The sequence below is a fragment of the Falco naumanni genome, chromosome 7, assembly GCF_017639655.2.
Source record: "Falco naumanni isolate bFalNau1 chromosome 7, bFalNau1.pat, whole genome shotgun sequence".
NCBI classification, from domain to species: Eukaryota; Metazoa; Chordata; class Aves; order Falconiformes; family Falconidae; genus Falco; species Falco naumanni.
In genome coordinates this window covers 35,634,810-35,662,224 of record NC_054060.1, presented here as the reverse complement: position 1 = coordinate 35,662,224, position 27,415 = coordinate 35,634,810, and the positions used below count along the sequence as shown (strand labels likewise).

At 38.4% G+C, this 27,415-nt stretch overlaps 2 protein-coding genes across 10 annotated transcripts in view; one reads left to right on the top strand and one right to left on the bottom strand.

Moving 5' to 3' along the window:
* The window catches only part of KLC1 (kinesin light chain 1), a 47,804-nt gene extending 39,612 nt beyond the window's left edge, over positions 1–8,192 (top strand). For 3 of the 4 annotated variants that reach the window (XM_040599748.1, XM_040599752.1, XM_040599749.1), the window contains exons 15-16: positions 4,458–4,524; positions 5,870–8,192. In XM_040599748.1, the coding sequence (XP_040455682.1) occupies positions 4,458–4,524; positions 5,870–5,935 (133 nt within the window). In that variant the 3' untranslated portion in view covers positions 5,936–8,192. The remainder of the gene's footprint in view (positions 1–4,457; positions 4,525–5,869) is intronic. The other variant, XM_040599747.1, reaches the window with a different exon arrangement.
* XRCC3 (X-ray repair cross complementing 3) lies at positions 6,053–27,322 on the bottom strand. 6 transcript variants are annotated; one of them, XM_040599753.1, is made up of 10 exons: positions 26,906–27,321; positions 26,678–26,816; positions 26,060–26,165; positions 25,558–25,695; positions 24,465–24,671; positions 18,272–18,426; positions 17,228–17,440; positions 14,991–15,037; positions 13,811–13,940; positions 6,053–12,355 (listed from the first exon to the last, which is right to left on the bottom strand). In XM_040599753.1, exons 3-10 carry the CDS (start codon positions 26,145–26,147, stop codon positions 12,257–12,259), a joined length of 1,077 nt encoding a protein of 358 aa, XP_040455687.1. In that variant the 5' UTR covers positions 26,148–26,165; positions 26,678–26,816; positions 26,906–27,321; the 3' UTR covers positions 6,053–12,256. The 6 variants fall into 6 exon arrangements, 5 of the variants coding, with proteins under 5 accessions (XP_040455687.1, XP_040455692.1, XP_040455691.1 ...); XR_005828766.1 differs by lacking the exon at positions 6,053–12,355 and adding an exon at positions 15,877–16,025 and having other exon boundaries at positions 13,922–13,940; positions 26,906–27,021; XM_040599758.1 differs by lacking the exon at positions 26,060–26,165 and having other exon boundaries at positions 26,906–27,322.
* Positions 27,323–27,415: the final 93 nt, after the last annotated feature.

Here is a 27,415-nt window from a genome sequence, read left to right as displayed (position 1 = left end):
TGCTCAGCTAACTGCGTACAATGTAGATTTATGTCTAAAAGAAAAATAAAACAGGAAATAATTCCTTACAAATATATATGAAAGTTCTGTAACATCTGAGGAGTATTTGCTTTTAAGAGTCAACTAATTTTTAAAAGTGTTTTTTTTCCCTATTTACTGTTAGCCACTTGAATAGAAAAGTCTCATAGAATTACTGATAAATTTAGTTACCTGCAAAATTCTCCTTTTCATGCAGCAGGGAAGAATAATAAATGTTACTGACTTCTATTGTCAAAGCCTGAATACGGTAAACCCAACCCACAGCTAATGTTCTTGATAGTGCATAATATCTTGATATATTCTTGATACAGCTTTATATATTGTGGGTATAGAGAGAAGTACTGACTTGAGCCCTTCTCAGTTTCTAATTTTGGAACCCCCAGATTTCAGACAGCAGAGGAAAATGCTGGAAAAACTTTAACCTAGTTGTACATCTCAATAACGTTTTGGCCTCAGCGAAGTCAAAATTCAAATGTTAATGAATTGGACTTCTCACTCTTTCCTATTTACCATATGATATGGATTTGCATGTACATAATATTTCTAATAAATGCATAAAAACATTCATCATGTATTGGTTGCTGCAGAGAAGTTTAAATGTTGAAATGTACTACTGGTTTTCATGGTAGCCCTCGTGGGTGTTCCACCTCACCCCCAACATAATGGCAGTCAGTTTTGCAGGGTTTCTTTCTTCCCCTTTCTGCGGAAAACTGAAACTCATTTAGTTGGCAGGGAACTGTATGACAATGTGAATTTGAACTTAGGTTTTAAAACAGTTAAATTGGAGAACCTGGAGTAACTTTTGATGGAGCAACTGGACCTATATTAGTAACATAGTAGATGACGATGATGGTAATACCCGAGGCAGGGGCTCAATGTGTTTTTGTAAGTGCTCCAGTGAAGCATTGCCTTACTGTTTTTATGCGGCTGTAAACATTGTGTACAGCTGTAATACATCTAGAATTTGCTTCCTCACATATCTCTTTCAAATTCAGCCTGATGTGATTATTAGAATTGTTAATTAAAGCTGCCAGAGACTTGATGTTGAAGCACTGAATTAATATCAAGGTCAAAAATCCCTTTGCATTTATTGATAACATCTTTAAGAACTGCCTCTGAGGTGATAGATTGGGAAAAACTGTGAGAGGCATGTGATTAGAAGAGGGAAATATGTAAATGTAAAATGCTTTAGGGAAAACAAGCAAATGTAAGCCAAAATAGAACAAAAGAGATTTCCCTCTTTGTCTTCAGTATTAGAATTCTTATACACTCTTTTTCTGTTTCTATTCAGTTCTGTCTAGAGTTCATACATCATAGTTCAGGGACATTCCTGTATAGATAGATGCATATATTTATAGCTAATTTTGCATTTTTCTCCTAATTTTTGAGACATGACAAATTTTTTTTCGGTTTCTTAAAAGTCAGTTTTATTCCTTGTTCTCTGTAGTAAATTGAGCTAACTTCTGCAGGTAGAGTAACTCTGTGATTATAGATGTAGAAAACTATACTTACATATAACTGAAGACATTTGGCTTTACAGTGTCTCTGTAAGAGTTTTATGTTATTTATTTTAATCCTACTTTTTATGGTCTGCACTTCAGTAGTGTTATTTGACCAAAGTAGAAGTAATCTACCGACATTAACGTTAATTACACTGTGGGGTCTGTATCACCAGATAAGATTTCCTCAAATAAAGACATTAATGTGAAACAAATTTTAAAACAAAGCAATATCTTTCTTGCTTTCCTTTTTTTGACAAAGTGTTCTTGGTTTTTAGATGTCACCGTAGTTCTCAAAGAATAATTTATTCTTAAAACTTGGAATAAGTGTATTGCATTGACAGGCTTTTTGTAGATACGCACATTTAGTCTATAAGACAACAAATATTGCAATTTCTTTTCTTGTAAAATATAGACTTTTTAAAATCTAATTTATATTAGCTGGTTTTACTAAATAATGCAAAGATTCTTGGTATTAAACACCAGCTTTGTAGATCATGAAGCATAGCTGTATATATTGATATTCCAAGAAGCCAGTTTGATTTCATTTTCTAAAGAAACTTTAGTAAACTAGAGTTGTGGGGATTTTGGTTTGGTGGGGGGTTTGGTTTTTTTTTTTTGTTTTTTTTTCTGCTTCTGAATTTAATAGAAGGGATATTCAGTTTTTATTATGCAGACCTTTGGTTTTTAGTGGGTTCTGATCACTGAATACTACAGTGCTAATATAGCATACATATACATCATTTTTGCTGTGAAGTCAGCCACTCTAGGTAAAAGATGTATGTGCCTCCCTCCTTACTAGTACACCTCTGCATTCCCTGCCTATGTCTCTATGAAGGCTTTATTCTGAAATTTATTTCTGCCTGTTGCTTATAATGTGCTGCTGTAAATAGTAATTGACGGTGCTGGTATGATTCTGAATGAGAAATTTTCAAGTAGAAGTACATTAGTATCACAGCATGAAAGAAATGCTTAGTTTTCATGTTGTTTGATATGTTTGATACATGAGTGGAAAACTCATCAGGGAAACTCTTGAAGTCATGCAAAAGCCTTTTTGACAACGAACAAGTCTCTTAACTGTTCTTTGAAACATACAGTACTTGAAGTATGGTATCAGTTCTTTATTCTGTTTCAGAATTCAGTTATGTAATAGTTCAACTTTGCTTAATTAGTGTTAGGTTTGATTGTTTCACTTCAAAAAATTTTGATCATACAATGGAACAATTAAGATTTATAATTTCAAAGAAAGAGGAAAAAAAGAGACCAAACTATTGTTATTGCTGTTGCTTATGTACCAGAAAAACAACTTCATGCTCTTTGTGCAATCGTGTTCCTAACATGGAGGGAATTAAAAGTGCATTTGCCAGGCTAAAGTTCCTAAGTATGTTGATGTAAAAACATACAAAAACCCAACCCCACAAACAAACCAGTATCACATGTGTCATAAAAAAAAAAATATTTTTTTTTTAATTGGCACTAAAAATACATGTGTAAATTTTTACTAGTGGATTTTGCATTTCCCTGGAATGTTTTCCATAAACCTTTGTGCTCTTTTGGAGATTTTATGTAATGTTTTGTGTTTTACAGATTAACTTACTTTGACTTCCGTATATAACCTCTGTTGTACATGTTTCCCTGAATAAATGAGAGGTGTATACCATGCATGAGTCCTTGCTTTGTTGTTGCTAACACTCATGTCAAGTATCTTAAATTGCGTGCAATCTAGCTTTTGAAACATTCTGATTTAATGCTAGGAAGAAACAGTAAGCCTATGTTATGTGGCAGCTGCTGCCTGCGTGCGTTAGTGTTCTGGCTTATTATTCTGCTAAGCCTTTGCTTTATGAAAGCATTTAAAACTCGTGCTTGACTTTGACTGTTAGTAGTCTTGCTTTAGTAGAAAGAAAAACTGGTTAATATCTAATGTGATCTGTATGGATAAACCTTTCCATGTTACTGGAAGGCATTGGAAACTTTGCATCAGCCAGCTGTTTCACTGCAGGATTAGGCCCTCATTGTCTTGTGCATAGTTCATCAAATGTCTATTAAAGAGCCCTCGTTTAGTAGTTCCAAATAGTTGAAGAGCTAGTGAAAACCCAAAGCAAACATAGAACATTCTGAGTAATGTACACCGTAAAATATTTTTGTTAGATTTTGTATATGTTTGAGATGTAGGTAAATTAATAAATACTCATCTCAAACAGCACTAGATATTACAATTAATGCAGTGATGTTTTGACTGTCAGTAGGTCCTGTGTAGGTGATTCATTTTTTTTTCCTCATCTGTTGCTTTCAATACAGTATTGCAGGGTTGTTGTTACCACTGCTCAGAGCATTGTAAAGCCAAAAGCATAATCAAAGTTAATAGCAGCAACCATCTTGCTTCCCTTCGCTTTGAAATGTTTAAAGGATTTTTAAAATGCTTTTTGAAATTGATGCTGAAGACTTACCTAGATGAGGCAGAAAATACTCATGTTGTAGCTTTTCCAAGTTAAATGCTGCCTGTGTGACAAACTTACTCGTGTTTCACATTTTCTTTCCTAAACTGTCTGTTTTGATGCTTTTGTAAGAAGCTGCCTAAAATCGAAACTGAGAATTAATTAAAAGTCAGTGCTAAGTCAGTGTATTAATTTGATATGCTTTAAAAATTGAGATTTTGAGTTGAAATTAAATCACTTGCCTGAAATGTTTAAGCTTAGAGGAGCTAGCAATTTTTTTTTGGTTTTACATGTCATTTAGAACCAGATACAACCATATGCTAAGCTATGTAGTTACCTTAAAGGGTATCCCTCAGATCAGTTTGGGGGCATTGTTCAAACTCCCTTAACTGTGCATTGCTCGTTGTTAATTGTGTTTTTAGAGCTGTTAGTTTTCAGCTTTTCTGATCGGTTTATCCTTGCATGTTCACTGTCCTGGTTGCAGCATGAAGCGTGCCAGTTCTCTGAATGTTCTTAACATGGGTGGCAAGGCTACTGAAGATCATTTTCAAGTAAGAAGCCCTACAATACTCTTACAAAAATAGATATCAGTAGTAGGGTTTGGGATAAAAATTACGTGATAAATAATATAACAACAAACTCCCAGTGATTGGCAAGATCCTACTTCGGCAAGATGTTTAAAGCGTATGCTTGAGGAATCATTCTGTAACGCTTTTGAGTATTACACTTAATTTTAAGCAAGTGCTTAAGTTGACCAGTAAAGATCATTGGCTTTTATGATAGCAAGCAGCCTCTGGCTTGGACTCTTAAGTTCTTGTAAACGCTACTTTAAAAATACAAGAACTTTCAAAGTCCAGTTAAGTATTTCTTTACTTCAGCCCCTTTATTGTAAAGGGCCCAGTCATCTTAATTGCTGTATTTTCAGAGTCCCTTAAATGTGACTTCAGTTGTTTCTGAGGTCGTACAGGAGCAGTGTCTAAAAGTTTGTCTGATCTATGTTACGCTTCTGCTAATATAAACCCGTATTTTGCTTACTTGTATATGGTGTGCCCGATAGCTACTTCCCATTTCCTGTTTTTACCTAATAAATCACTGCTTCTTATATTGTCAGATAAGCTAGCAATGTTCTGCGCTCTAAACACGTGTGCATTTTACTGACACAGTAACTGCAACTAATTTTAGGAAGATAAAACTGCTTCTGTACTAACAAATCTGTACGTGAGGATCTTCATTGCTGTTTGTCCTAAAGTATCAGGGAAGCCCAAACTGTATGGCTCTCATTTTACCATTGAGTGGCATAAAGGAGGCTTAAGTATATGATCTCTAATGAATGTACTGCAGAGTTTTCTGTGGTGTGAAATGTATGCAAAACTTAATTTAGGCTGAACTTCAGGGGGGAAAAAAACCCGCAAACCAGAGTAAAGCATAATTCTTTGCAGAAACCATGCCAAGGTTTCAAAATGCCCTGCCTTAAGTGCCCCTAAAGTGGATCCTTAGTATATAATTGATGTGACTTCCAGAAGAGTAATTTCTGTGCACATTGTGATACCAAAATTAGTTCTCACTTTTTGTGAACTTCGGTGGTTTCCCAACTGTATACACTCACGGCAATTCCCATAGATGGGCTCTTGCATTTCTGGTAAGACTTGGGTCAGGATTGTGAAGGGTGTGTATACGTATCAACAGATCTTTTCAGTATTGCTGGCTGGGGGAAAAGAGGTTTATTCGAGTATGGGAAAGTACTCCCCTACTCACCATGAACAAGGCCAGTTCTCTGTAGTTCCTGGTACCCGTTTGTTCCTGTTTTTTAAAACTAGTAATTTTGTTTATTTGCTGAACTACCTGGACATCTGCTTAATTTATTTGTTTGTTTTTTTTTTTTTCCCCTTCACACAGGAACGAAATAATTGTCTGACAGACTCAAGAGCTCTGAGTGTCAGTCATACTGATTTGGCGCATTGAGATTCTTGGAGAGAAGCTAGCTAATATTCCTTTGTGAATAAAGAAGCACTGAGACCTTCAAAGCTTTGGTTCCTCATCATTATGTATAGGAACACCTAGTCTGTAGATTTTTGTTGGTTTTTTTTCCAATGGACTGCTGGTTTTACTTTTCAAAATAGGGACAATTTCAAACACGGCATTAGTGGATATTTTCTTCTAAAGGAAAACTATATAGATATATATTGCTCATTGCACTGCTCCCATTACATGGTTACATTGATTTCTTCAATAGATCCAAGTATTACAGCAGCCAAAAAAATGTAAAAATAGAAACATATTTAAAGCATACCAAAATGCAATGATGTTTGAAAATGCAGGCAAAATTAAATGTGTTGCAGTAAACACACACAGTGCTGGAATGAGAAAAGGATAAAATTAATGTGCATTACTGTATAAATTGAAATTGAGCATACTGTATTGGTGGGGCTTTCCTTTGCACCACTTACTGTTGTAATGTTAGAAACCTTAGCTGGCGAAACAGCACTTGAGACACGGCTTACTTAACCACTAGATTGAGCTATTAAATGTTACGGAAGAGAGGGTTGGGGTTACATTACATAGAGATAGCACGAATAGCAATACCTGTGACCGTAACTTTGATACTTGTTGATGTAAGTCTTAGGGCACAGTAATCAGTGGAGGTAGGATGGTTCAGGAGAAATGGGAAACGTTTTGACCTTGACTTTGTATGGTTGAAGAACACTGACGTGTTGGACTGCAGCTGTCCCAGAGCAGCTGCTGTTGCTCTTAGGGAAACATCGAGCCTCAGGTTGACTTTCTTGCTTGTCCGCTGGAATTCACAATCCCATTCGCTGTTTTCTGAGAGTGCCCCAGCATTTCCTTATGCTGATTCCAAATCCTGCCTTTCTCCATAATAGCTGATGACAGCAGAAGCGGGCAGCTACACACTAGGCTGTTACGCTGGGGAGTAGCTGCTGTGCAGAGGACCACTCAAATCCAAAGGGCCCCAACGGAAGCGCTAGATGGCCGTAAGCGGCAAGCAACTTGTTTGACTACACATCCATGTTAAATCTACTTATGGTTAATATATATGCTGTCAGTATACGGGACTGCTGCTGGAACTAAGTGTGTATTATTAAGTTTTTTATAGACACTAGTGTTTCCTCTTGCTTTTCTGTAAAGCTTGTAATTTTGTTCATCTTTTGTAAAAATTTTTCTTCACGTGAAGCTGGATGAGAAAGTAAAAAAAAAAGCAACCAGTGTGTATACAAATGTATTTGTGGTCATAGTTGCGAGTTGGAAAATGCCGAACAAAATTAACTTTGGGAAAGGCTGGAATATTCATTCAAGGTTAGCGCCAACTGGAGGTAACTCACAGGAATGTAAGCAAGTTTTAGTATTTGAACAGGCTGCGAAGAGTCATTAGTATCAGTAGTTCGTAGAAGTATTTGACTGGTTTTGCATCTGGTTTTACGTTGGTTACAGTAACCGATGCAAAAAGTTGTATGTGTATTGCACTTAACTTATGTTTACCAGGAGGTACCTTATTAGCATCTTTTTAAAGAAAGCTGCATATATGGTATACCTGCTATGAAGACAGTTTAGAAACGGTGAGATACAATGCTGCTAATGTGTAGAAGTTTTAGCACAGAGTAGTGCAATTCATTAATGAACTTGAGCAAGAACAGATTGTTGCTCAGTTATCTTAACAATATATACTCATATAATGTAGACTCTTGAGTTTTAATCTTTTTATTAAGAGCTTTTTATATTACAAAAAACCATAATATATATACTTCCCCCCTGCCCCCAAAGCAAAACATGTTATGTGCACCCATTGGTGAATTCAATTCTCTGCGCAAAGCCAGAGCGAGCTGGCTCTGCACCCGGGCTGCGCACCCAGGGTGGGTGCCGGTGCCGGGCAGGCTGGGGGAAGGGCAGGAGAGCCCTGGCTGAGGAGCTCTTGCTGCAGACACCCCTTGCTGTCACCCTGTTCCACACCAGCATGCTGCGGGGGTGGCTCAGCGGACCTTGCAGCACGCAGTTCTGCAGAGCTCAGTGCTTCACTGAAGAGACTGTTGTAAAAGTCTGGCTTCCAGAAAAATCCACAAAACTATTTAGACCCAGAACTGATCTTGTTAATAAGGACATACTTAAAAGACATTGAAGAATGTGGTTTCTACATTTCATCTTTCAACTTCAAAGGAAAATTATTTTTGCAGCCTTTCTCTCTCTCAAAAAAAAAAGGGGGGGGGGGTAAGAGAGAGAACTTGTGTAAATAGCAATACAATATTTAACCATGCCAAATTACAATGTACATTAAGTTTTAAAATGCAAGACCATGGTATGTTGATGGTGACAGTGAGGGAGCTTTCTCGTTCGGTATCTTACAGTTGGTGGCATTACTAGTACTGTGCTTTTAAATGTGTTAAACTTTTATATATTTTAAAGTGTGTTGGAAGATTAAGTTGTTGAGCTACTGCTTATTAAACAATTCTTACATTTACAAGGTTCATTTTTTTCAGAGAAGAAACTTCGAGACTTCTCTAATCCATAAATCCCCGAGAATGAGCCAATGGGCTGGTTTGCAGTTTGCGAAGCACTTGTATAAAAACCAAGTTAAGGTCAACATTACTTGTGTGTGAATCATGAATGAATTACTGTCAGGACATGTCTGTATACATTTCAGTTTTGGGTGGGTCTCTCAGTTTGCTTTTACGTAAGATTTTCTTTCTAGATTTCCTCAGTTCCGGTTGTAGCTAACAGTCTGCATGACGTATAAAACCAGAATACCCAATTGCGTAATTCTTGGATGTCTTCAATACCAAACTAGATCAACAGCTCTGACAAAACAGAAAATGAGAAAAGACCTTCAAAACTGACAGACATCTTGTTAGAAAAACTGCAACCTTGGTAGTGCTGTTTTGTTTTTAATCTACTGTTGTTGTCCTTGCCCAGAACTGTAAGGGTGAACTTCATTAAAAACATAACGAGGACTCCAGTTTAGGCCAGTTCCTCTAGATTCTCCTGTGAACAGTGGCTAGTTCTGGGGTACGCAGTAGGATGTAGGATGAATCAGACATGGAATCATTACTGCTAGAAAGGTGCCCGTTGCCCTTCCGTCTTGCCTGGTTGTGTGCTAGTCTTTAGGAATATTGGCAATATTTGGTCTTGAGTTTAGATCTTGTTAAATACGATTGTAAGATGGAACTGTTTCATGATTTGTTCCTCTCTTAGAGGAATAACTGAACTATTGCTGTGATGTTTGTGCTTGCAGTACTGCAGTGACAGGACATAGCACTTAAACAATGGAAAAACAACTGGACGTGTTACCTAGTTTGTACCTTTTTTTTAAAACAGCTCCCCCCATCCCCCCAAGCCCTCCTGAATGGTAGTAAATTAAAGTAGTTTTGAGAAGTATGTGTGCTGAAATTGTACCATTTGAAACCAGTAATTTTGAAAACGGTGTGGTTCTGTTGTAAATACATAGAAAAAGGGGTGTGCGGTGCTTTGTTGAAAGTGTGTTTACAATACTTGATGAGTTCAAGTTACTTTAGTTTTTGTTATGCAGGTCATGTATTTTGTCTGAAAGCTGCTAAAAGAATTGCATTTTTGGTAATGTTAGCCTGTGCTGAGAGAATAAATGTTAAAAGATGTGATGCTGTGAAGCTTACAGTTTTATTATAGCAACTTTACATTGTCACAGAGTTATTGAACTATTGGTGTAAACGATGGCTTTTGGTTTTGTGTTCTGTTTTGGTTATTTTTTTTTTTTTTTAGAATAGTTCAGAATTGAGGGAAATCTTGAATATCTAAATTTGATTGGTTTTTTTTCTCCCAAACCATTTGCAGTCGTCTCAGTACACTGAACAGTCAAGGTCAGTAGCTTTTTAAAAAAAGCCTGAAATGACAAAACAAGAAGCAAAACACAGTGCCACCATCTGACAGAGGTCAGGTTGGGAAGATGCTTATGCTCATAGTGAAATTGTGAAACTGTTCTTTAGCTATGGCTACTTTTAAATATGAAAGATTATAGAGAACCCTAGTTGGAAGTTCATTTAATGCTCCAGCTACATCAGGAAGCTCAAAGCTGCTGTAGTAGTTGTGCTGGCACACAAGAGAGACTAGAAATTGTATACAGCATGGAACAAGCATAGCCAAGTAGTTCTAAAAAGCAGATCGATCGGTAGGCTCCCTGTATTTAGTCTCCATTCAAGCATGGAAGGTTTTTGAGTCTTTAGTTTTAAATTCTGCAGTAGAAGCATTACATAGCAGTGGTGGGAGGCTACAGTATATAATTAAGCCAGATGAGTTCCTTCCGATTGGGAATGGTATTTTCTCCTTTCTAGGACCTGGTTTAACAAAACAAACCCCAAACCCAGTAACAGCAAAACAGAAAACCACTGCCCCCCTCTGATCCGTGGATTTCATGTTTGATTTTAAAAAACTAATAAACCTTCCAAGATCAGATTTAAAATGCTGCGTTTTGCTCTCCATGTGTAGTTACTGCTGGTCACAGCTATGGACAAAACCCCATTCAGAGTTTGCCTGGTTTTCTTGCCCCATAAAACTTTGTTGAAAATAAACTTCCACAAATGTTGTTTGTAACAAATAGTGGTAATTCACTTGTTTTCATCAAGAAACTTGTAATGAGAATTTTTTAATGTGTTTTGCTACATCTGTTTTGTTAATAGGTCAGTCATGTAAATTTTTATCTTTACCAAGCACAAATTAATTTGGTAATTTGGTTCAACTTTTCCATAGCAGCATTTCCAGAACCCTACACGATCCTTCTGCTGAAAAAGGCCTCTCTAAATACATCACAGATCTGTAGATTAATTTGAAACTGTTTAAAAGTTTCTCAAGTGTCATTTAATGTTTCTTTTCAAAGTGTAGAAAAATATTTAAACATAATCTTACAAGGTAAAGGTGATATACTTAATACATTCTAGAATGTAAATTTTCTTTGTAAAAATTACTTCCATTTTTTTCCTGTATAGAAACAACTCTCAGTTGTGAAATCCAAAGACGAATAAAGCTGTATAAAGGGAAGGTTCTTAAATTGCATTTATTAAACTTAAGCATGTTTCAACGCTTTTGACACAAGGCTTTGCAGATGGCAGATGCTTTGTTCAGTCTTTGTGAGGGTTTGCAGCCCCAGAGCTGCCCTACAGATTTCTGACTGGGGGTGTAAGTAACTGGAGAAAGTGGTAGAAACTGCAGAGGGCCGTTCAGCTGCTGCGAGTGACTGACGTAAGCCTGGGCTCAGTTGTATTTTGGAGGTTAAAGGTTTGCGCGTGTGATGATGCGCCAGGAAGCACACTGTAATGTGTTCTCACTCAGCTTTAAACCTCCAGCTGGAAAGTTAAGTAAGTTACCAACGTGAGTGATGACAGGACTTATTTAGATGTTACTTAAATTTGGTGGTAAAAGTGTTCTTTACCAGGTAACCCAGGGCTTTGGTTACAGACCCATCTGTGACGTTTAACATGTCTGTCTCATTCCTGCAGGCGGTCAGGTTGCAAGAAGAGATGTTCATCAAAATACTACACAACTGAGCCTCGAGCCGCGTATCCATGAACGTGGTGCACAGAGAGGCCAGTTCCTGGGGCTGGAGCCTGGGCTCCTGTGAGGCTCCTCGGTAAATGCATGTCCAGGTAGAGGCTGACTGATGCCTGTTAATCAGTTACATCTGTCTGTGACTTTTTTTTTTTTTCTAAATCAAATTCGCGCAATAGGATGAGCAATATACTGGCTAAAGTTCTTGTCCCAGATACACAGGCCAAGAATGGAAGAGAGTAACTTGAATGTTACTTGTGCTGTATTAATCTATGGCCAGTAAAATAGTTAGGAAAGAGGCATGGAACAGAAGGATTTGAGGACTGAGGTAACCATGCCTCTGAGCTGTAGCACTCACTTTTTCCTTGGCCAGAGTACACAAAGATTTCTAAGCTTCATGGTTGGATTTTACTAAAAAATACCAGAGAACAGTCATTTTCAAATACAGGGAATTAAGACAATTTAGGAAAGAGATTTGGAGACAATTTATGCTGTTTGCACAAGTCCCTGTAGATGACTGAAGGGATTGCAGAACGCGCTGAAATAAACTCATCCTTCTTTCTGCTTGCTTAGCGTTTCCTTCCTTCAGCTTCAAGCCACGACTGTGCCTGTTCTCATCCAGAACCTCCCGGTGGCAGTCACGGAGTCCCTGTCTTCCTGGGTCTCTTCCTTGTGTCATATGCTCTGTTGTGCTCAGAGAACTCTTCCTGCTGCCAGAGAGTTCCACCTGACCCCATGTATGCTACACACTTTTCCTTTCTGCTACCCAGCTGCACGCTTCCACGTGGAGATGGCTGCTGCACCCCTAAACAGGTATGACTGGGGAAAGGCAGAGGTGGCTATTTCCCTTACATAGTGTACCTGAAGAACACAAAAGGAATGTCTCTGGACTTGCCTTTGGCCAAGTGACAGTCATTCCTCTGAACTTGTATTTATGGAAGAGATTGTATTGTTTTAAACTACAGAGAACAAAAGGTTCTTATTTGCCAAAAGACAGAACTGAGCGATGTAACTGCACAGACAAATGTGAGACCCGGTAGGTAGGCTGCTGCTTTGGGCAATCTGGGGAGGCAAGCGGAAGGGGGAAATCTGAAAGTGTAACAAGTACGTGATACAAGTGAGCAGCGTACACGGGTAAGAGCAGCATCTACATAGCCTAGGCCCAATAAGGTCTAAGTCCTTTAGAAAATGCACCTAAATCTTGCTTTCACATTGAGTTCAGCAATGACTAGAAAAAGCAGAAGTCACAGCAGTAGCCTGAGGCCAACAGAAAAACATGAGAAATAGTGTAAAGATGGGAAGAAAAAAGTGTCAACAACAAAAACCTGAGGAGAGTAACAGCTCTATGGCTGGATGAAAACAGCTCAAGGTGCCCTTCAGAAGCCTAATTCCGTTAAAAGCCCAGCAGCAAGGACAAGGTACTAGAGGCAGCGATCCAGAAGCTGATGGAGAATGCTGTCCAGGTCCAGTAAAAACAGAGCAGGGCCGAGTACCAGGAAGAACAAGAACGGGGCCCTTGTTCTGAAAGGACCTGGTTACACCGCTTCAGCAATTAGCAAACAAGGGGATGGAGGTATGTGGTTTGTTATTTTTTAAGTGGAAGATGCTGAAGAGGCTTCTGCTATAAGGGGAGGGGACTGGCAAGCAGAAAAAGAGTGGAAAAGACCAGAAAAAAAATCTTTTTAAAAAATCTGTAGAAGTTCTATGAAGCTAGATATGCCTGTGTAGTACAGAAACCAGTACAATTTTAACTCTTTACAGTAAGATGTTAAAATCAAGTATCTTTCTGGAGTTTTTTTTAATCCCAATAATAAGTAGTTTAAAAAAATGGGATAGCTGCTTTGTGTTATTTCTGAGGCCCTACAGATAGAAGAAGGGCTATACTTAATGGCAGCATGAGGCCCAGAAACACCAGCAAGCAATGTTAACTGGTTGAGTTTAGGTCCCTTTGTGTCTGGAAACAGAGTGGGTACACAGCTGCAGTCTCCTCCTTCAGAATACTTTTCTCACAAGGAAAAGCTGATAAACATATATCCAAGTATTAAAAAAAAAATCATCTTTCACAGCGTAAGCAAGGCTTACTGTAGTTGTATCACTGTCTGTGCATTTCAGGATGCGTTTCTCTCCTCTAGGAAGAATTTCATTTTACTAGTAATTCTTCCTGAAACAAAAGTAGTGTTGATAATTTTTTTTTGGAGCAGGATACTTTACTATGCAAAGGATTTATTTTATTCCTTTTACACCTTCCAATTTTACTGTATAGTAGCGAAAGGATGGAGGGAGATGAGGAGCAAAAACTACTCTTAGAGTCCTCACACTTCCACTGTGGTGTGATGCCGCTCCAGGTGATCGCTCAGGCTGTGGTACTCGGCTGACCATCAGTCTCATTAGCAACTGATTTGCCCAGGTTATTCCAAGTGCGGGATAGACTTTGTTATCCGCTACACTATAAAGAAAACATTACAAATTTCTGCATGTGTGAGTTTAATATGAAATATCTTCACTTCTGTTGTAACAAGATTACACTGAAAGAAATTATCTGCTCTTTATATTTAATGTTGTTTGCTGTATTTAAAACTGTGTCTTTCAAGACAGAGATTACAGGGTGTACGCACAAAACTATACTCTAGGTTCTCTCTATAGCAAAGTGCTTCTACACAGAACAATTCATTCATTCTTCCAACTACAACCATGGTGAATACCTGCCTCTGCCTTGGTGGGCCCACTCTTGTGACAGGACAGTAACAACAGAAAGATGGTTGAACTTCAAGTATTTGAAGTGTGTAACTGCTGGCCCTGGATTCCACTCAAAGGTATATTTAGAAACGTTGGCTAGATATAATACTGCATATGTATTACTTTAAACATTAAATTTAAACCCATTTTTCTTCCTGGAAAAAGTGCCATCTTTCCAGCAAAAGAATTACAAGATAACAAGGGGGGAATAAAAACCGAACCTTATCCTTGTTCCATGTCAGTTTCTGTATCTGGAAGATGTAACTAACTTCTCACAAAAAAACAATTTATGTAGCGCCTAGCTTATCTAGTAAACTGAGATTCAAATGACAAATAAGTATGTTTCGATCCTGTTAATACCTTGGTGTCAGAAGGTATTTTTCTTCAGCAACTAACAAAACCAACTGATAAGGTTTGGTTACTGTATTTTTTTAATCGGGCAGAAAATGCACTCAGTTATATCAAGAGGCAAGAAGAGATGCAAAAATACTCTTGTGTAAGTAAGCAAGTGCCAGCCATTAACTCCAGGTAATCTTCCCCCTAACTTGCTGATTAGGGATTATCGTGTAAGTGTATATGACAGTTTCTTCCACTTCATGCACATCAGTTATTGCCAATATCAGCAAATACAACATTGCTGGCTAAATGCGCTAGTGCTCCTAACACACTCTGGTAGTTTATACTGGAGTTAAAAAGAGAAAAAAAACAGTTAAATGCTGCTGTGTATGACATCGTGACAGTTCTGTTGTGGATGACTTACCTGCAACTGCCCTGAGCAGCTTCCAACTCGCTCACTGCATCGGTCACCTAAAGCAGAACAACAATGTTTGAAGTTGATCTGCAGCCCTGCATTTGTTTTTAGCAAGCAGAAGGGCAGGGAAGGGAACAAAGCCTATAGAAAATCCAATTTATTGGATCACATACTAAGCCAAGTTAGAAAACATGTACTCTTTCAAGGCAAGTGAGAAGGGAGTTGTGAATTATAACCTTATTCCACAGCGCTACACCTATTTAGCTAGCTACAGCTTATATGAATTTAACTACTAGTAGATACTTGATTTGTTTAAAAAAACCACCACCAAACAAAAAAGCCAGAACCACACAAAACTCTTCCAGTGCTGTAGCTATACATAAAAGGTACTGACCTCCAAATCTCCAAAAGGTGTCCTCAATGATTTCACCCCCTTCGAAGGCCTGCTTAATGGAGCAGTTTGACTACAGCCCAGAAAAACCCACACCTCTCCACTCCCTCTGTTGTCTTTTAATGTCATAATTCTTCCACACAAGTTCTTCACAAAGTACAACAAATTAAGTTCTAGGTACTTCTCTACATAGAATGTACATAATGGATTAATTTACAGCCATAAGCTTTCTTAGTGTTGTTATATCCACAGTTTATTTCTGTAACTACAGACTTGATGTACTGAGTCTCCTTCCATTAGGATACAGTCTTGAAGGACCCTCTGTCAGCACATGGTCAGACTGTTGTCATTCCATGTCCAGCACTGACTGCATCTGTGAGCCAGCACCAACGTAAGACCCTCATCATGGGAAGGCAGATTTAAGAAGCTCCCTTAAATTACTTTTTTCCCTCTGGTGCTGACCCATTCCAAGGCAGAGGCTGGGTACGTCTAGACATGTCTTACCCTTAAATCTGATCTTTTGTTGGCTAGATGGGTCCTCAGAACCCCTAGGAAAAAGGCAGATAACCTTTTCCAAATGCCCGTACTTGGAGTATCCCAGAAACTTGAATCCAAGGAACCTGAATCCAGTGGTTGGCTTGACAGTGTAAATGCTGAAACACACAAACCTTGGCTCAAAGAGTAAAATCCAAACCATGCTTCCCAGGGAGAACAAATTTGCTCTAATACCAAAATTCAGAAAGCAGTTAAAGGAACTGTCAGTCTTCCTTAAAAGCTAGCTGACCCTATGAAAGACTACGTAAGAAAAAGTTGGTTAAGAAATCAGGAGTAATTCAAGGCTGAAGTTTAAATTCTACTGAATCTTAATGGGAATCTTAGTGAAAGTAAAACACTGAACGCCTGAAAGCTGTTCATATTACTGCTACGTGTGAATTCCAATACACTCCCTTCCAGTGCTGGTAGTAAGTGTAAGGCTTTACACACTGCCCATTCTGTAGTCCCAGAACTCCTCCCAGGGAACAGAAATCAAACAAGTAACAGCTGACTTGATGTTTCTAGAACCTCTTTCTTCCCGACATAAACCCCTTCTTGTTTGTGACTCAAATTAACTTTTCTCCCTACTCCTTTTCTTCTGCTTTGAGAAGGAAAGCTCCAGGCTGAGTACTTACTTAGTTGATTGAAGTGTCTTCTGGAAAGGAAGTTTTCTGACAGTGGCCTGCCTGTGCATTTACTCACCCCTTTTGTGATTAGACCAAGAGCAGTGGCATGCCACTTCTACAGGATGGAAGTAGGGTCTTGTTTAGTTTTCTCAAAAGAATATTCTTTTTGACTAGTATCATTTCTGGCCTTTTTTTGGTTGAGCTCAAGTCAGCCTGCATGCATTCTAATGCTTTAGTAATTTCAGCAGTAAGGCAAAAATGCTGAGCTTCACAAAAATGCAAAGTCCCGGGTCATTCATGGCCTCCTGTATATGTGGAGTATCAGTGTGCATGCAGAGTTCCCAGCGCAATTGGGCTGGCAATGGCATTTGAAGCTAGTGTTAAGAAAGAACTCTGTTATTTTAGTTTGATGCTTTGTGCAGTTGCTGTAGGTACCTATTTTCATTAGCTTTAATGGACAACCTTTGAGAATATTAACAGTCTATAAAAGCCTAAATGATATTCGCAAAGTTTAGAGAAGTTAAATTTACTAAAGTACATCAGTTTAAGGAAGCTTCAGTTTCCATCAGTCATTGATACTCAGTTAACAGTGTTAAATGCAACACTAAGAAATCTGCATACACAGATTTCCCTCCCCCACTCCAGCCATTTATTAAATAGTCCCTATAAAATGAGGGGCAATTTGGATGTCCTACCTGATTAATGCACAGTATTGGAGTCCTGAATCTAGTGCTTAAACTGTGAAGCTGTGCTCCAAATGTCTGCAAATACCGAGCCTTCGTAACAGAATCTGAAGCTCCAAATTCACATCGAAACAAAGCAGCAAGAGAGTCTATGATCACCAGCCGCACCATGCCTCTTGTGAGCAGGAGGGAAATCCTTTTAGTAATGCAGTTGTGAAAGGTATCCTACCACAAAATACAAACAGCCAGCATTAAAACAGTTCAGAGTAATCTGTAAAAATCAAAGATAGTAACTACAGATAGCACTGCTGAAACAAGCTGAGAGTTTCTAATCGTGAGTTTGTGTCTTTAAGTCTCACTAGTAAGCATTTTTTGCAAATGTCTTGTGGTTTTACCTGAAATAAAAATAAAGAGTCCGAACTGCAGTGTACAGTTATCTGCAACTCTGACTTAAATCAGTTATTTACCAACATTTTGAAATCTCAAGAATGCAATACTGTGATCCTAAACCGCTCCCACATTGCAGGAATGGTTCTCACTGAAACACTGAGAGGTCGACACCAGCATTGAATATTCAAGCCAGAAGTCTATGCTGCTGTTCCATTAATGACATATTAACAGCAAAATACATACCTGCTACATCAAGTCCATATTGATCAAGAGTCTTTAACAACTTTGGTGTTGCAAGTTAGTCAGGATACACACCAGCTTCTGCGTATATATTTATAACCTGTCTCCAAATTCAATGAAGATCTCCCTAGAAGCTGCAGTAAAACTAGTAGCAATAATTCTACTACATTTTAATAAATATAATGACCTACAAAAATCCACCACAATTCATTCTAAAAAAAATTCATATTTATCTTTTAATATATTTCATAATAAACCCCTATAATCAACAGTTCTTTAACAGCAAATTGCAGAGGTTAAGTAGTATTTGTAACAGATCTTAGTTGACTCTTAGCTTTTTGAAAGGTCTCTTGTATCAGAAAAAGCCTACGGTTACTGGATTAATAGTGTAACGACTATGCATTTTTAATTTGTGCTAATACTTACTAGGTCTGCTGCATGCTCAACAAAAATACTGTTTCCAAATTTGATCTTTTGTATGATTTCAGCTGGAACATCCGTACGCATCTTACGTTGTTGTTCTATAAGTTGTTGCAAACGCTTACTTGGGAATATATCTTCTGTACAAATGTAGACAGCTCCTATAGTCAAGGAAACCAATTCCGTTATTACAATAGGGCTATCACATGCAAAATCTTCCTATCAGCACAAAAATAAAACAACACATTATGCACTCAAAAGCTAGACATATGCACCTGGAAATTCATGCTACTTTTTTGCAGCCATATTGAATCAATGATGAGCAACAAAAAGCCACTCCTATGACTTTCCTGTAGTGGCAGGTCCTTTTTTTTTCGCCTGTTGACACAATTGGATTTTTGTACTCTCTATTAGCTGACACATTTTGCACAGCTGCAGAGCCACCTGACCACCTAACCTGGATGATTGTGAGTATTGTAATTTATCCAACCCACTAACAGTGATACTGCACAGTTTGCTTGTTTTGGTTGGAAATCCAAAACAAAGCACTATACTGTGAAGAAAATGAACTATCCCAGCCCAAACCATACAATTAGTATTTTGATTAATTTCACTCACTGTTTTCAAATTTCTTGGGTTTAAATTTACATATGGAGGGTACTCATTGCCACAATTTTGTAAGCCAGTTTAAAAAGGATCACTCATCCAATCTCAGTCCAATTAACTCTTCCTGAAAATAGTATATTAGATAGAAAGTATTATACTTCAATCACATTACTGTGAGTGATGTCTATATATTTTTACTGCGGTTTCTGGTTAGTAAGTATGCATTATTGCAGACAAAATTAACCATACACATCAAAGATGCTGGGAAAGAAAATATGCACAGTATTTCCTTTAATAAAAATTGTTAGTTATTGCAGAACTAGACAGAATTAGCAGCTAATACTTATAGGGTTACATCTAAGGATTAAGTCCACTCACTAAAGTGGTTGAAGCTGCTAACGCAGCTTGGCAGCCAATGTGCTTGGCAATATGAGACATCCTGAACATTTCCACCCCACTGGTCTACCCCTATGCCAGCTGTCCAGGGAGCGGGAAGTCCCATTTCCAGATGCAACTTCCAAATCCAATCCAAGTATATTCCACGGGAAAAAAAAATGAAACTATATCCAATAGCATAAACTGAAAGATCTCAGGAGCGGATCAAGTACAATTCATGGTTAGTTTATCAATAAAAATATTCTGCTGATGGACACTTGTAGAACACAGGGTTCTGAATTCTGATAATCTTCTATACAAGGCAAAGATGAGCCTGAGCCTAGGCCTGATTTTCTTCAGGCCTAGGCTTGCATCTTTAGTTTAATTCTCCCCAGCCTGACTATAGATTCTTATATAAATCACCCTACTTCATTTAACAACAAAAAAATATTTATCCGATATACAGTCTTATTTTTGAATACCAAAAAGCTATCAGGTAAAGCAAAACAATTTACCCATGCCCACTAATTAAAATAATTGTCTTTGACAGGTGGGAATTAAAGACCTTCCTTAATTATTAACACCTGGAAAAATACTTCAGCATCATCTATGCCTTCCATAGGAGATACTGAAACGTTCCTGCAATTTCTATTTCCATTCTACCTAATTAACAGGTTCAAATTATACTTTGGCTTCTTTTAACTCCCCTTGGCCCTGGCAGCCAATAGCATTTATTACGAGAAGATTCATTCTCCATTCTTAATTCCCCAGTTCCGTTACATATATATTTATGTCAGACGGAATGAGGGTTGTTAGCAGTTTACAATATTTGACAGTAAATAAGGGCTACAATAAAGCATCAGTGATCAGAGCAGTCATGATCTGATCATGATCCCTGAACTACAACACACAAAAAACCTAAGAAGCTGAACCACGAATATTTTCTGTACTTCCACTTTTTTCCTAGCGTTTGAGTAGATAGAATTCTGAATTTTAAACTGTGGGTATAAATGCTGTCTTCGGTAATTACAATTACTGAAGTCATACACAATACCAGTAGACACAAATGAACACATACACAAATGTTCATCAGCAAAGAAGGAAAATAAAAGAAGAAAAAACAGAGTCCACAGTTACTTGTATCCATTAAGTTTACAGTGACACCAGTAGCCTGTTGAATACTATCTGAATTTGTATGAAGCTCAAGTGAGGAAAACAGTAAACTATTAATTATATCACTTAACTGCTGAAGACTTTTTAAATAGCTAATTATGAAACAGTTAATTAGGTGAACCTTAACTTTCTTGACTATTTCCCTAGGTTAATTTCTCCTAATTGCACTAATTTTCACCTCACTCTCCAACTTGACAATGACTGAGTATCAAATAGGCAGGTGAGTATTTTTACTAAGGGCAGTTCATGCATTCCTAATCAGATTTTCAGTTTCATGATTTCTACAGAGACAGTAAGTCAAGAAAAATTTCTAATCACAGATTTGACATTACGTACAACTAATACCAGTATTCACTCAGACAAACCAATTATGCCTTGCAACACTTATACCACAACACTGAAAGTCATAATGGTGCAAATTCAAAACCAAGTAAACAAACAAAGAAATAAAGAAAACCCACCAAGATATGCAGCTTCCTTAAGCCCGCGTGGTTTTTGAATTTCATAGTAACAAAAGCTATGCCAACTTGTGTTAATAGTTCCTGAAGCAAAACATTCTGGACTTCTCACCTACCATTCTTATTCACAGCCGATTGTCTTCTACACAATATTGCCTAATTCTGAAAGACAAAGTTTTCTTTACCATGAATACTGGCTTGCAGAGAATCATCCGCTTTCCAAAAATCCAACCTGCCTTAAGCAGTATGTCCCTTGTCTTCTCCTTGGTTTACTTAAAAAGGATGGAATGTCCATTACTTTAGACTTCATGGTTGGTGGTTTGTTTTTTTTTTTCTTTTCTCTGAATGCAGATTTACATTAGATAGATCGAGGAATGTATTTTGATCCTGAGATATTGTAACATTCAAGACATTTCAAAACAGAAAACCTACTGAAAAAAATGCTTTTTTCCAAAATTAACTTATCTGGAGAAAAAGAACTGCAGAATTCTAAAGATTTTTTTTTTTTGCAGGATATTTCAGTACAGTAATAAGAACAGTGAAAAACTGGAAAAAAAATAATAAATTGAAGATTAATTCCTTCTTAAGCACAGTTCTACTTCATAGACTGGCTATTTCTGCCCCAGTTAGTTTTGTAAATATCAGCAGTCACCTGCCTGTTTTCTGCTCTGCTGTAATGCTTTTTCGACACCAGATAAATTGACTACAGCAGATATTGTACTCTGAGTACCTAACTGGTCCATTTGTGATTTCTCAAAAATACAAAGTGGCACAAGTTTGTGGATTTTTTTCCCCTTTGAGTTCTGCTCATTTCACAAAACAATTGTGAATAATTTTAATCTTGAACTTTAAGAGAGTTAAGCCATATAAAATTTATCAGATTAACTTTGCCCTGACTTAAAATTTGAGTTTCATGGTACAATGAGACCAGCACTCTCTCCCACCGGACCTTCATCAAGCCTCTTCAGCTCTTGTTTGTGCTCTTCAGTTTGAACCACAGTAAAACTTTTGATTAGGGAGAATATGTACCCATGCACTAAAAACACAGGAGCTGCTTCATAGCCAAGTGACAAGGGCTAGAAGAGACTGACAAACAACTAAACCCAGTATTAAAGACCAATACCTAATTATGAGGCAAATACACTTAATATTCACATATCTGTAAAGATAAATGAATTGTCATAACCTAAATAAAAAGAGGAGACTAGTACAAGCATCATGCTATTTGTAGTTTATTAGGAAGCTGTTAACAAGTCAAGAGTCAGGGTAGTTACCACTTTTGGGAAAACAGTGGAGAGACACTCTTTTAAGAAGTCAGTTGTCTTCAGTGATCATATAAGCATCTTTCCTCACAGGTCCACAAAACCCAAACAGAAATCAGCTATTTCATCAAATCCCAGTCCTTCACTTTTATTTAAGCTGATAAAAGTGCTATGCTGGTTGTTGACCAAAAACCACCCCAAAGCCAAACAAATAAAATTAAAAACCAAACCAAAACACTAAAAACCCCCACCCTCAAAGGACAAATCTTGATTCCTACAAACTGTCATGCATCATACCAGCCTGTTACTAAGATTCAGTAGAAAACCTTTTTTTTTCTAGCTCAGAATTCTAATATGGCTATGAATGCATTCACACTATATGCATGTATTACTTTTGAGTATGTGCATATAAAATAAATTCAGCCAACTTGTGGTTGGCCATAACTGACACTCTTAGAATGGTAGACAGATAACCTGCAGGCAAAGGATGTCCTAATTTCTTTGTTTGCTGCCAGCCTCCCAGCACTGAGAATTGTAAACAAGATTAGCACTAAATCAAATGAAGTAAATACACAATAAATCTATACTGTCTAAAGAAATGTATTTCAACATCACCATCAAAAGAACAGGAAGTTTCCAGCACTAAAACAACCACACAAAAAAACCCGCCAATCCACCATAACTTTAAATCAGTAGCAAAGTTTTAGCACTGAGATCGATCTTCTATTGGTAGTGCTAGACTTCTGTGATAGTTACTAAGCATTGCTGTTCTCATCAAGTTGCCTAAAGACTAAAACTCCTCATACTTAACATAAGCTTTTAATTCCTGTATTTCTCGTAACTCAACACAACCTTTACTATTCTTTAGGCAACCCTTAATTATTGACTGCAGAGAAACCAAGTTTCGTTTTCTAAATGCTATGCAAACAGAATCTGCTGCTATGACTCTATGCAGTCTAACATATGGCAAAATACCACCCTGAGAGTAAAGAACTGCAAGAATTAGGATTCCACTACTCCCTTTGCTCTCCAATTCCAGCAGCTGGATAATTCTCCCTTCTCTACCTTCTAGATTGTCAGAACTTCTGCCCTCTCAGCCCTTCCAAAACACTCTGATCCTCTCACAGGATCATCGATATGATTGGCATTCTATCCCGTCTTTCATGAAACTCTTAGGAGCAGGTAGATGGGAGAACACTGACACGACACAGCGATCGCAATAGCACCAAGTGCTAGGTGCATAGGAAACAAGAATCGTATTCAAACACAAATAATGAAATCACTTTGCCATTTTGTAGCCCTACAAGGAAGACTGTAGTCTGGTATAAATAGGGAGAAGTGTTGGGGCATGAATAAAAATGTATTTGCAAACTATCTGCAGTAGCTAGCAGCAACATACAAAGGAATTGAACAAAATCTGTTTGCTTCTGCCCTGACTAATGATGTAACTTAAAACAAAGTGATAAAAGCCACAGGCTAATTAAGGCCCTTTAAGCAAGATCTTCATTTGGACATTCCATGACTTTTCGACATGGGTGGATATAGTACAAGAAATAATTGAGTTCCCCCACAACAAACCACTGAGCTGCCAAATTAAACCCAGGGCTGCACAGAAGAAGAGGAAGATCACAGCCAACACACACCTAAGGCAGACTACCAGGACACCAAATCCTGAGAAGTGACACAAGTTTCCTCCCTTGCTTAGGCTGCATAAAATACTAAAAATAAAATAAAAAAAAATCAGGAGTTAGAGAAATGTGGTAGGTTAAAAACCCCGTACTCAAATAAAAGAACAAATCTGTATACTGTGGTAAGGCCAGGAAAATTGCAGGTACAAAAAAATGTTAACTTTGTTCAATTATATTTCCATCAATTTTACTCTGTGAATCACTATAATTCTTGTCATCAAACATTCTTTGAAATTTGAAACCTCCAACTAAGAATATATACCATATATCCCAAGATGTTTATGGAAAATTATCTGACAAGCTGTTGTGCTGTGGTTGTTACCTGAGGAGTCAGGAGCTACTTAGGACAGCAGTGTTTTTCATATATGGTTTGCATATGTCTAGTTTAACCCACAGTGGCAGGCAGGTAAACAACAGCATAATGTAACACAAATTTTGTATTGTATTATGCTGTGATGCAAGGCATGTGCACAGCATGCTTTTGTCTGTTTCAAGGCGTACTAAAGTATCATTACTAAACTAGCTTACTACTAAAGCTATTGCAGAAGGGCAAGACATGCACTGAACATGTGCGTCTACAAAGACAATATATTCCTCCAAGTGGCAAATTAATCAGTATTTACATTTCAGTACTTACCAGACTCTAATCCTCCGTACTTGTAAGGATACTGCACACAAAGGCACAGTTGTAAGCTAATCTGAGTCTTCCCAGCAGAACTTTCCCCGGCAAGTTCTGTGATTCCCTCTAAAGGAATGCCACCTTTTAGCAAGTTATCTAGTACTGAACATCCAAGGCTTAGCTTCTGGTGTTGGGAGGTGAGATGATCTTGGTAGAGCTGAAGAGCTGCAGGGTTTGGGATTTTTTTAACATGGGGGGTGGGGGTGGGGGGGGGGTGGAAAAAAAAAAAAGTTTTATTCAGTATCTTTCTGACACACAAGGATACAAAATAGAGGCTGTATACCAGCTTTATATCTACAAGGGATGCTTTCTTTGCTGATGGAAAATTTTTCTGATTCAGCCTGGTCTTCCCCACATCTTTTCCTCACCCTCACAGGGCCTACTAACTAAATGCCTGTTCCATACTTGATAGTTTACTCTGAGCCCTTTCTTCCTCTCAAACTTTTTTCCTTTCTCTGCCTCTAAGGAGTCTCTATGGAAAGCTATGCTCTGGGAAAATATTGCCAGCAAGGTTCAAGCACAGCAATTGCAGAAATGTAAAGCTATAGCAGACTATGAAACAGCATAGCAGGCATCTCGCTAAGGCCTGACGAAATAGGCAAATCACAAGAAAATAACTTTGAAGTACAGAGCTGCCACGAAGCATTTGTACAGGAGGATCTATTAGTTTCTGCTTATTTTGGAATAAGGTGTTTATAGTGAATCAGTTTATATAGTTTTTAAGTTTTTCAACAAGTCTTAGTCCAAAAGGAAAATAGTGAGAGAGAGAAAGAAAAAGGAAAGATTCTGTTCCTCTAATCAAGTTTTTCAGACTGGAGAATCATTTTGTCCTATTTCAAGCAGGCTTGATCCTGAAGAAGGACACCCACCCACCTCCATTTCTTTTCAAGGTCTCAGAGGAACTGTCCTTAGGATAGTTTAATAAAAACACTTGCCATTTCATTTTCAAAAGCCATGTTACTGTGTCAACGAGGAGCCAAAAACATATTTTCTCCCAGTGACATTATTTTAAGACTTAAATAAAACTTTTTTTTTGTATTGACCAGATTACCTGTAAGCATACTGTTTCTCCTCAGCGCATGAGAGACTGTTTTCAGTAAGCACTGTATATCTGCACTAGATAGTTTCATCAATCTTTGCAAGTCCGCTCCAGAAAGATTTAAAATCTCTTTTACTGATTTTATGTCAGCTGAAATTAGAAGAACTTTTACAAATACTTTTGGCTGGATTACAGTGTTATACACAACAGTAAAACTTTTTCCACTTTCTACTGTTCATTTACTTGAAGTTTATCTACCCTGCATTATTGTAAGCTGAGCAGGCAACTACTACTTTGTACCAACAAATGCTATAAAATTGTTCGGAAAATGATTATTGCAGCATGGGCAAAAGCTATCCATTCTAATTACTCAAAAAACTTGCTTATCAAATACTTTAATTAGTTCTAAAATATTAATATACATCTATATACTTATATGCATAAACACACAATTACATAAAGGAAGACACTATGGCGACAGATCTATTAGTAAGACACTGGCAAAGTAAGTTACCTTTCTTAAGGGCAGCAACTACTTTAGGGTTCAAGTCAAACTGCTCCCAATTCATTTCCTGATTACAGCACCGGGTCGAACAGCACATCAGGTAATTTTAAAGCGGCTTTTTGACATAAATGCAACAACAACAAAAAAGCATCATTCAGTGTCAAAAGTTTGTAGGATTTTCTTCATGTATTAACAATGTATTTATCAATTGTCTTAGAAAAGTAACAGCGATTCGGCACACTGGTAAAAGTCTTCTCAGATGGCTGTTTAAATATATTGTTAAGAGTTCAGCTAATAATACTGCAGTTAAGAACTACTAGTAATTTTAATTGCTTGTGATCCTGCATAGTACTTTTGCTCTGGGTTGAAGCTTGTGATGTTGGATAGTCATTTCTACCCTGCCACACTTTACACTAACTTTTCATTTCCCAACAGAAAATAAGATCCCATGCATGTACAATTTGGGATGATCCAGGTCTATTCATACACTGGACAGCCAAATACATTTTGATCAGCTAAAAGCAAAATTTAGTATTCAAACCAGTTTCTTGTAACAACATTAAACATTCTTTTTGATACAAAAGGCAACAGTTCACGGTTCAACACTACAGCTGCCTAGAAGAGTACCTGGGCTCTGTCACTGTTATCAGCTCCCAGTCAGGCAGGGCTGCGGCGGGTGCGTTGAGGGTTACACAAGAACACAGGAATCACGGAGGGTCCCTCTGTTAACACGGGGGAGGAGAGGCTGACGACAGAGGGGAGGATTCTGACGACAGAACAAATGCAGAAGAAGGTTCTTTTCGAGCAGCATTTATTTAAAGCAACACTCTGACAAGAGTTTTAAGTCGAACTTACTGAAATGAACCATGACTATAAGGACCTTTGACTGGAGGGACCTCAGACCATTCCGTATACTCCCCTCCCACGAAGCCACTCCACCGCAGCCACTGTGCGAGGCACTGGGAAAAGAGGGAAATCACCGGCGGGGAGCCAGCGGGAAGCCAGGCGTGTCCCACGGGCAGGGCGCCGCCAGGGCCTACCGCGGCTGCCCTGGGCACGGGGCGCCGAGCGGCAGCACCGCCGTGAGAAACGGTTGAGGGGGAGCGGGACAGCCGGGCCCGCCCCGCCCGCGGCCTAGCAGCCCCCCAGCACTGCCGGGAGCGGCCCCAGCACTGCCGGCGCCCCCGCGGAGGCCTTGCCCGCGGCCGGCAGGACCTCGCCTCAGAGCACCCACACACAGGGCCGCAACACTGCCCTCGCCCTCGCTACGAGCCCCCCGCCAACGGCCGTAGCCAATCGGCGAGCAACCTGCCTGCGACGTCACCGGCCACAGGCCAATCAAAATTCCTCAAAGGGATCTCCGCG

What these genes read in the sequence shown, in the direction of transcription:
- XRCC3 (XM_040599753.1), bottom strand. Translation starts at nt 26,147, where the DNA reads ATGTGCTGTTCGACCCGGTGCTGTAATCAGGAAATGAATTGGGAGCAG. An exon ending in GTACGGAGGATTAGAGTCTG is followed by an intron (nt 18,427 to 24,464) that starts GTAAGTACTGAA and finishes CCTTGACTATAG; the next exon opens with GAGCTGTCTACATTTGTACA. An exon ending in GCTGCTCAGGGCAGTTGCAG is followed by an intron (nt 13,941 to 14,990) that starts GTAAGTCATCCA and finishes TTTTCTTTATAG; the next exon opens with TGTAGCGGATAACAAAGTCT.